This window comes from Buceros rhinoceros, unplaced genomic scaffold (genome assembly GCF_000710305.1).
Source record: "Buceros rhinoceros silvestris isolate BGI_N320 unplaced genomic scaffold, ASM71030v1 scaffold15234, whole genome shotgun sequence".
NCBI lineage: Eukaryota > Metazoa > Chordata > Aves > Bucerotiformes > Bucerotidae > Buceros > Buceros rhinoceros.
Window position 1 is genome coordinate 6,013 of NW_010407770.1, and position 9,267 is coordinate 15,279.

Sequence of the window (9,267 nt, forward strand, 5' to 3'; positions counted from 1 at the left end):
GGAAGAGCTGTGCCCCTGAAAATAGTGTAAAACTGTTGAATATTCCTGATGGGTTTAAGTACCTGTTTACTAGATATAGAAGCTAAGTAACAGATTAAATAGACTGTTTCCTTGCTTTCATTCTGAAAACCTTGAATGATCTGTGGCACTAGTGTATTGTACTAACTTGTACTTTCTGAGATTTGGTTAGCGTGATTGAAGTATTCTAGTTAATTAGACTGTTCTCTCAAGTACAAAAGAGCTGTGAAACTGTAGCTGTACATAAGCCACCAAACATAAATCATGCACACATCCATTCTGTACTGCTGTGGGTCTTAAATATTGGATAAGCTTTTTATTACTTTTACATCACCAGTAGGCTTTCAAAATGTTTTCATGTACTCCACCTAACATTACGTGGTTATTCGGTTTTTTCTGATTGTTCTAAGTTGTTCTCATGACTTGTCACCTCCACATGACAGAAGTGTCACTGAGATGGCTTGCCTTCCTTAAAACAGTAGTCTAGAGTCAAGAAAAGAATTATTAAGAAATCTAAATGAAGAAGATACATTCTTTCTGGTTGTGGTGTGTTATTATGTCATCTATTACTGCATCACTTGTGAAGATACTTTGGAATTAAAGCTAATGCTTAGATTTCAGTAAAGTTATTTTGAGAACTGAATATTTTAAAGGATTCACAATACAATAAGCATCTATCTTAATTATTGAGATACAAATATGATGGCTGCACTATCAGCGTGCAGCTAATATGCTCACGGGAGGGGTGGGGGGGATATGTCATGTCACCAAAGCTTCAGTATGTATTTTAAAAACAGTGGAATATATTGGACCTGTAATGTACTATTTTAGCTTTAACTTAGTTTTACATGGTTGCTGGCTACACTTTCTTGCTTAGTTTATGAACTGCGAACAGTGAAAAAGACTAATGAATAAGCTGATATTTAAACAGAGTAATCTTTGTTTTTCATTGCCTAGCATAATTAACACTCAGATTAATTTATTCTTTTAACAAAAGAATAAATGTAGACTGGATATGTCTAGGAAATGTTCTGCCTCTTGGTAGCTTTAAATTTCTATTTAGGAATAAGTGAGATAATCTTAACTTAGTTTTGCTTGAATAGGAAATGTTTAAAATCACTTTAATATTAATTACTTAGTAAATTATATGTCTGTTTTTTAACTGGCTCTTATACAAAAAGCCTTTGGCTAATTAAGCATCACAAAATTAGTTAATTAATTAAAATTAATTAATCTCACAAAATACATGGGCACTTCAGTAATCTTTGTTAAACATTCAGATCTTGTATCTTTCTCCGTTATGTAACAGGTCAATTTTATTGGCGGACAGAGAAGGATGATGGCAGGCAATAACCAGCTTTGCATTCGACGTTGGACTACCAAGAACGTGGCCAAGTGGCTGAAGGAAGAAGGCTTCTGTGAATACGTCGACATTTTGTGCAATAGACACAGGCTAGATGGAATTACACTGCTGACGCTTACCGAGTATGATTTACGATCACCTCCTTTGGAAATCAAAATCCTAGGGGATATCAAAAGGCTAATGTTGTCCATACGCAAACTGCAGAAGCAACACATTGATGTCCTAGAAGAGCTGGGTTACAACGGCGACGGTCATGTTGGCACGGTGTGCCCAAGTGTTGGTTCTCTACAGGGTACAGATTGGTTTTGTAATGGTGAAGTACCTCGGGACTATGATGGACCAATTACTGACTTGAACAGTGATCAGTATCAATATGCAAATGGCAAAAACAAACACGCTACTCGAAGACTGGACCCAGAGTATTGGAAGACAGTTTTAAGTTGTGTGTATGTCTTCATAGTGTTTGGCTTTACATCATTCGTCATGGTTATAGTACATGAGCGAGTACCTGACATGCAGACATATCCACCTCTACCAGACATATTTCTAGATAGGTAATAAATTTTCTTTTAAACTGAAATAGAAACTTGGTGGTTAAAAGTATAGGCTGTCTTTTCTTTATTCTCAAAGTTTCATTGCTCTTGAAAATGCCTTTGCAAAATAGTGATTAGAGTGCAATAAACCCTTCTGCTAAAATTGAAATGCACATCAGTTAGATGCAGAGGTTTAGTCTACTCAGGGGAAAATGAATTGATCTGTTGTTCTACCCAGGTTATTATTATTTAATTCTCTCTCTAACCACAACACAGGAATTAATTTGTCCATCCTCTCATTCTAGCAAAAATGGTGATAGTCAGCTGGCATAGGTAAGGAGCCATATGCTTTTTCTTAAATCCAGATGCTGCTATGAAGCTTAATGTGTCTTGGTGCAGAAAAACTTTTGATGAAGGAGTATTTTGGTCTGCCAGTGAGCAAGAAAATTGAAAGGAAGTAGCATTGATACTGTATGTTTGTTCTCTGCCCACTGTCAACTTGTTGAAGATGGTTTAGGGAAACTCTGAAGCAGGCTGAATAGAGCAGCGTCTCTTTTAATCATCTGTGTACTAAATACCGTTGTGACTTATGCAGTACTTGCTGATTTTTTAAAGAAAATATTCCACTTCAGGCAGAAAAAAGCCACAATAGCAAAGGTGAAATTCTAGTCATTGACTACAGATTTAATAGATGATAAATGCTCCCTCTGAGGAGGTGCGCTTGCTCCATAGAGAACTTACTGCCTAGAGAGATAAACCATTTAAGAGTTTAGTCTTTGATCTCCTTATTCCTGCCAGTAATTTCCATTTTCATTAAGTCAGTAGGAGTCTAATCTTCGGAGTAACTCTGCAAAGTCCCACATAAATTTAGATATAACTCAGCAAGAATGGACCACATCCAGCAGAGTGGAAGAGGGGAGAGAGAACAGGAGCTATGGCATTACTGGATTTTGTTCCCAGGGTACTACCATGGTATTCCATGGGCAGGAGGGTGGGGGAGGTCAGAAAGCACCAGCTCACAAAACAGTGCGAGTGGATTACTGCCTCTTTACTCCGCACTGGTGAGGCCACACCTCAAATACTGTGTTCAGTTTTGGACCACTCACAGCAAGAAGGACGTGGAGGTGCTGGAGCATGTCCAAAGCAGAGCAGCGAAACTGATGAAGAGTCTGGAGCACAAGTCCTATGAGGAGCGGCTGAGGTAACTGAAGTTGTTTAGCCTGGAAAAGAGGAGACTCAGGGGAGACCTTACTGCTCTCTGTAACTACCTGAAAGGAGACTGCAGTGAGGTGAGGGTCAGTCTCTTCTCCCGAGTAAAAAGCAATAGGATGAGAGGAATGGCCTCAAGTTGTGCCAGGGGAGGATTAGAATGGCTATTAGGAAAATATTTCTTCACCAAAAGGATTGTCAAGCACTAGAACAGGCTGCCCAGGGAATTCGTGGAGTCCCCATCCCTGGAGGTATTTAAAAGACATACAGATGTGGTGCTGAGTGGTCACCTGTCAGTGCTGGGTTAACAGTTGGATCTGATGATCTTAAAGGTCTCTTCCAACCAAAACAGTTCTATGATTACTACAAAGCTAGCACTCAAACTTCACTACCCTTTTGTATCAGGGAAACAAAACTGTGACGAGCAACATCTCAAAATCTGTCTGTCTGTGTTCTGGTGATATTGCTGGTAGAAATTGTTACTGGAGCTGTATGTGTGCAAGAAAGACTTCAGACCTTTTGACAAGCAAGGTTAAAAGGTGTGCATATAGTGCTTAACATTGAAGTGTAACTTTGAAGACAGTATTTTTCCTAACACTTTTCTGTGCAGTTCTGCTTTGTTACAAGTATTTAGGATTTTAAGCTTTGCAGCATTTCATTAACTGTGTTGACATAGTGTTATTAGCGTAAGCAGCATAATTGACATGATGCATGTTTGTGTCACAATGAAAGAGGTTGTTGGGAAATAATGGTAGAGGAACACATCCTATTAGTAAATCACACATGTAAATTAAGAGAGCATACTAGAGATTTTCTTTGACTTGATGATTTATGTGTAAATGTCTGGTGAAAATTCATTATTAAAAGGGAAATTAATTAATTTGTAATTACATTAAATTCTATATCATTCAGTCTAACAAAATAATTTTGATTGTAGGTTAAATTATTGACAGATTAATGCAAGTTAGTTTTGTAGTTAGAACCTGAGATGCCTTTATTCTCAATACTGAGACTGGAAAGGAGAAGAGCCTTTTTACTGTAATTTTCTTAATCCTTTTTTTTAGTGTCCCTAGGATACCGTGGGCTTTTGCTATGACTGAAGTATGTGGTGTAATTCTTTGCTACATTTGGCTGTTGGTTCTTCTGCTTCACAAACACAGGTACAGTGTATAAAATTCAAATGAACTCTTACTTGGATTCAGAAAGGACTCTAACAGGAGTTTATAATGATTGTTTAAGACTTTCCGTTCAGTAAGAACCTAGAAAGCTTCTATTATGTCCCTATTAAGATGGGTTAGGGAGAATCTAATCAAGACTGGTGACTTGTGAATCTTGCAAAGGAGTAATCTGAATTTACCTTTCTACAGATTTATATGTAATTTCTTTCAGATCATAGGTGTTTCAGAGAGTTGGTATATCTTCTGATACTGTAACAATGTTGTATATGAGAAAATCCTGGAAGAATGAAATTCCACAGGGTGACTGAGCCAGCCTAGCTTGCAGCCTTCCTGAAGGGAAGAAAACCTTTTTGTGTGTGTGTGTGTTTTAAGTTAAATTTTTACCAGTTTGTTGATTTTTATCGGTTTGGAACAGAAGGCACGAGTGCAAAGCTAATGCAAGTGTAGCTGCAGAGGAGTGTAACTGTACCTTTTGGTGATGGTAAGCTTGCTATGGTGTCTCACCCTGTCGTGTGGATCCATGCCTTTACAGTCCTACTTAAAAATAGTTGTGTTTTTGCTGTGAAACTTGCAGCAATGATGAAGAAACTTGATGGGATTAAGTCGGGGTGTTGGGGAAATGTCTTTATCATAACTTTCCTGTTTAAAAATAGAATATATTAGGATTCTGGCAATTTCTTTTCCCAGATCTATACTCCTGCGAAGGCTGTGCAGTCTCATGGGGACAGTGTTCTTACTACGTTGCGTTACGATGTTTGTTACCTCGCTCTCTGTGCCAGGCCAGCACTTGCAGTGTACTGGAAAGGTAAAAATTTAAAATGTATTGAATTATTTATTTTGGATTTTTCCTTTTTAAAAATTTTATTTAAGATACGTTAAGATTGTTCTGACCATAACGTTAGTTGTGTGTTTGCAAGAACAGCGTTGCTTGTCTCCTATTCCCATCCATGCCCCATTGCCACCTGCCATTATCCAGACAAGTGTTCTTTGGGTTCTTGGAAGCACTTACCAGTTTGGAGAGGAGAAGATTGTCAGGATAAGTCACAGTGGAAACAGGAGAGAACACATCACTGAATTGTGCACTTAAGACTTCCTCGTGACTTCATGAAGAAAGGCTGAAAGAGTAGTGATTGCTTCTTTATCTTGTTGGATGTGTGGTTTGGAAACAAAACAAAGCAAAAAAACCTATTATTATTTCACCTTTTCTAGTAAGGGATATACCATAGAATATGTAATCTTACGGTTTTATTCTAACTTGTCGTTAGAAGAGTTTTGAGCTGACTCTATTGAAAGCTTGACAATGACACATTGAGAGGTTGAATAAATTTAAAAAAAAAAAAAAGGCAGACTCTCTATGTAAATCACTTGCAAAAAAAATACTTGCTCTAAATTCCAGTATTCATCAGAGGTATGATGGATACAATTAGTAGTTGTAGTTACTAATGTGATTCATGCCACAATAAAATCCAAGATGTGCGAACCTGCATTTTAATAAAAAAACCCAACACGTAAGTGGTATTAAACGTGCATAGTACTTGTCCTAGTTTGAGCTAAAACTTCCTTGTTTTGGGAAATGGACAAATAGAATTACTTTAAGGACATACTGTTTGGGTAGCGGGGTTGGAACTTACTCAAGGTTAATGTCACTGTCTTTTAGTTGTATGGCAATGTTTGGGCAAAACTGCAGCGGGCATTTGCAATATGGAGTGGCTTTGGAATGACTCTGACTGGAGTACATACATGTGGAGATTATATGTTCAGTGGCCACACTGTCGTCCTGACCATGCTCAACTTCTTTGTCACAGAATGTAAGTACAGAGTGTCAATACTTAAGTGTTAAGAGTATGTGCTGCTTGCTGTGAACCAAGGGTGCGAGAGTGTAAATACTTAAATGTCCTTAGGTTTTAAGAATATCTGCCGCTCAGCCTCCTTTTTAATTTAACCCCAGCTAGCAGTGAAGCTCTACCCAGCTGCTTGCTCATTCATCACACTCCCCAGCTGTACAGGTGAGAGAATCAGGAAAAAAAGAAAAGGTAAAACAGTAAAACTCATGGATTGAGATAAAGACAGTTTAATAGGAGAGAAGAGGAAGGGAAAATAATAATAGAATATACAAAACAAGTGATGCATAACATAATTGCTCACCACCTGCTGACCAATGCCCATCCCCAAGCCACAGTGCTCCCAGCCAACTCCTCCAGTTTCTGTACTGAGCATGATGTTCTATGGTGAGGAATATCCCTTTGGCCAGTTTGGATCAGCTGAACTGGCTGTGTCCCCTCCCAGCTGCCTGTGCAGCCCCAGCCTCCACTGGCAGGACAGTATGAGAAGCTGAAAAGTCCTTGACTTAGCGTAAGCACTGCTTAGCCACGGCTGAAACATCAGTGTGTTATCAATGTTATTCTCATCCTAAATCCAAAACGCAGCGCTCTACCAGCTACTAGGAGGAAAATTAACTCTATCCCAGCTGAAAACAGGACTCCTCAAAAAGTTTAGAGTATAGTGTTTAAGCAAAGAAATAAAAATTCAGATTGGTGTCATCTTCTTCAAGTTCATGACAGTTCACTTGTGGACAGGAAAGGAACAGGACCACCTAGATTAATTGAAGGACAGATGAGGCACATTTGAAAGAACACGAGACACGAAAATTAGAAAGGCTTTCTAACCATTTCAGGATGCTTTGTTAATCCAGAAATGCACAATAACTGTATTTGTAGATGAAGTCATTACGTGATAGACATTTATAACTTGTGTTGTTGTTTTTGTTGAATTTATTGGACATGTAGATGTAAATAATTTTTCCAGGTGAAGACAGTAACTTCATCACATTTTTGCATTAAAAATCTGTAGAAAACTTGCAATGTCTAGGTCTGGATTTTGTAATGACCCAGATTTTTGAGACATTCAAGGTTAGTCGCTTTCTGTTTTCTCCTAGATACGCCAAGGAGCTGGAACTTCTTGCACACCTTATCTTGGGTCCTGAATCTCTTCGGAATCTTCTTCATTTTGGCTGCACATGAACATTATTCTATAGATGTCTTCATTGCCTTTTACATCACTACAAGACTCTTTTTGTATTACCATACGTTGGCTAATACTAGAGCATATCAACAGAGTAGGAGAGCCAGGATCTGGTTTCCTATGTTTTCTTTTTTTGAATGCAATGTTAATGGTACTGTTCCCAATGAGTATTGCTGGCCCTTTTCAAAACCTGCTATACTGAAAAGATTGATTGGCTGAAGAGTATGTGGATGTATTCAGAGTTTTATGAAGTGTTATGACAAAGATCCTACAAGGCTATCTGGGGTGGGGGTGCATGTAAAATAACGATTTTCACTTTGTGATCTCCTCCTCCTTGTCTTGGTTTTTTAGATTCTTAGCCATAAAATAGGGTTCCCGTGCTTCACAGGGATGTGTTTTGTTTTCATGTTGTGAAAATAGAAGACAGTGCAGGGTCCGGTAAAGGCTATCGGTGAACCATGAATGCGAACCAGAACTAATAGTGAGGTGGCTATTTATGTAACTTTAACCTCAAATACATGCTTATTTTGAATATATTATACCCTTTACAGGTCCAAATATCCGTTAGCTGGCATGCCAGCCTTTACATATTCTGACTAAAAAATCAGAACTTGATGAAGACTTTCTTTTAAAACAGTTGTAATTGTCAAAACAAACTCTGTATATACTTAAAAACTGAGGATTACCGTGTCATAATGAAGAAAGCGGTATAGCTCCTTGCTGAAAGGGTCTCTTAACTGTTAAATAACAAGTATCATTGACAGTATAAATGCTCTCATACAGGTTGCGAAAAATTAAAGTCTGCATTGTGGCTATGCAGTGATGTTTTTGTTTCAATTAGAGTTTATTTAACCTAGTCTGTAAGTTGTCTATATGGTTGTTCTAGCACTTGGAAGTTTCCCCTTCTGTGTTTAAATAAATAAGTTAAAGTGAATGCTACATCCACTGAAAGTAAAGTTAATTCAGCTTTAGTGAGTTTACATCCACAGAATAAATTTTGTGTGGTTTTAATTGCTTTGTACCCAAACTCTGCATGCTTTTTAGGAGCAGCTCTTTAACATTGGAAAACCACAACAGTTATCTTCATATATTTTACTATCCCATAAATGAGTGTGGAAAATGCATGTAGTATCTCTTTCAGGAAAAGTAATAATAGTGACTGATGGAAATTGTGCTCATATTGATGTATGTTTTAGCACTCTGGTGTCAATAATATGGTGAACATCCCTGGATATATAGAGAGAGTATATTTGTTTATATATACATAAACACAGACAGTATTCATTCTTCTAATAAGAAGTCTCTTCTAGGAAAAGAGATTAATTCTTAAATTAAGTTGCTCATTTACTACATTGAAAGATAGAAGTACCATTAGTAGTTGAGTTTTGATTGTTAAAAAAATTAAAAAAACGCAACAACAAAACAAACTCACAACAGAACACCTGCAAAAATCCCAAACCAACACTCGGAGTCCATAATGCATAAGCAAGGGTCACACGGTGATCTCTTACGCAGTGGTTTCTAAGGGGACAATACTAATGTTGGCTGTAGAGACTTGGAATTAGATTTATGCTAAATGAAGACTGCTAGGTAAAAGGTGCAGACCATAAGACTGGTATAGACATTGGTTATTGCGGTTTCAGAATAGATGGTATGTGCAGAAGGCAGTGTAACTCAGCCTTGGAAAGATACACAAAGCATTGCCAGCTTGGTACAAGCTGACTTAATGGCCATGATATACTTAGGTTTGCATGGAAAAGAATCCCTTTGGAATTCTGCAAGATATTTTTGTATTTGGAGGCTTGAAACCGACTGTGGGCTACTCCTTAACTTACTGTGTTCCCTTTATAAACCTGGATTGTCGTAACTTGACTATCTTCCTCTCTTTATAGTATATTACTTTTGTAACTTAACTGCTATTCCACAGAGGAATTGTGCATCTGAG

General features: G+C 37.8%; 1 protein-coding gene across 1 annotated transcript; it reads left to right on the forward strand.

The window, feature by feature from the left end:
• Positions 1-1,354: 1,354 nt before the first annotated feature.
• On the forward strand, positions 1,355-7,541 carry SAMD8 (sterile alpha motif domain containing 8). The gene is made up of 5 exons (XM_010134619.1): positions 1,355-1,935; positions 4,188-4,283; positions 4,989-5,106; positions 5,959-6,109; positions 7,237-7,541. Exons 1-5 carry the CDS (start codon positions 1,355-1,357, stop codon positions 7,539-7,541), a joined length of 1,251 nt encoding a protein of 416 aa, XP_010132921.1.
• The last annotated feature ends 1,726 nt before the right edge of the window (positions 7,542-9,267 follow it).

Excerpts from the sequence above, each read along its gene's own strand:
- SAMD8 (XM_010134619.1), top strand. The coding sequence starts at position 1,355 with ATGATGGCAGGCAATAACCAGCTTTGCATTCGACGTTGGACTACCAAG. Across the intron at positions 5,107-5,958 it reads ACTTGCAGTGTACTGGAAAG|TTGTATGGCAATGTTTGGGC; the intron begins GTAAAAATTTAA and ends ACTGTCTTTTAG. Across the intron at positions 6,110-7,236 it reads CAACTTCTTTGTCACAGAAT|ATACGCCAAGGAGCTGGAAC; the intron begins GTAAGTACAGAG and ends GTTTTCTCCTAG.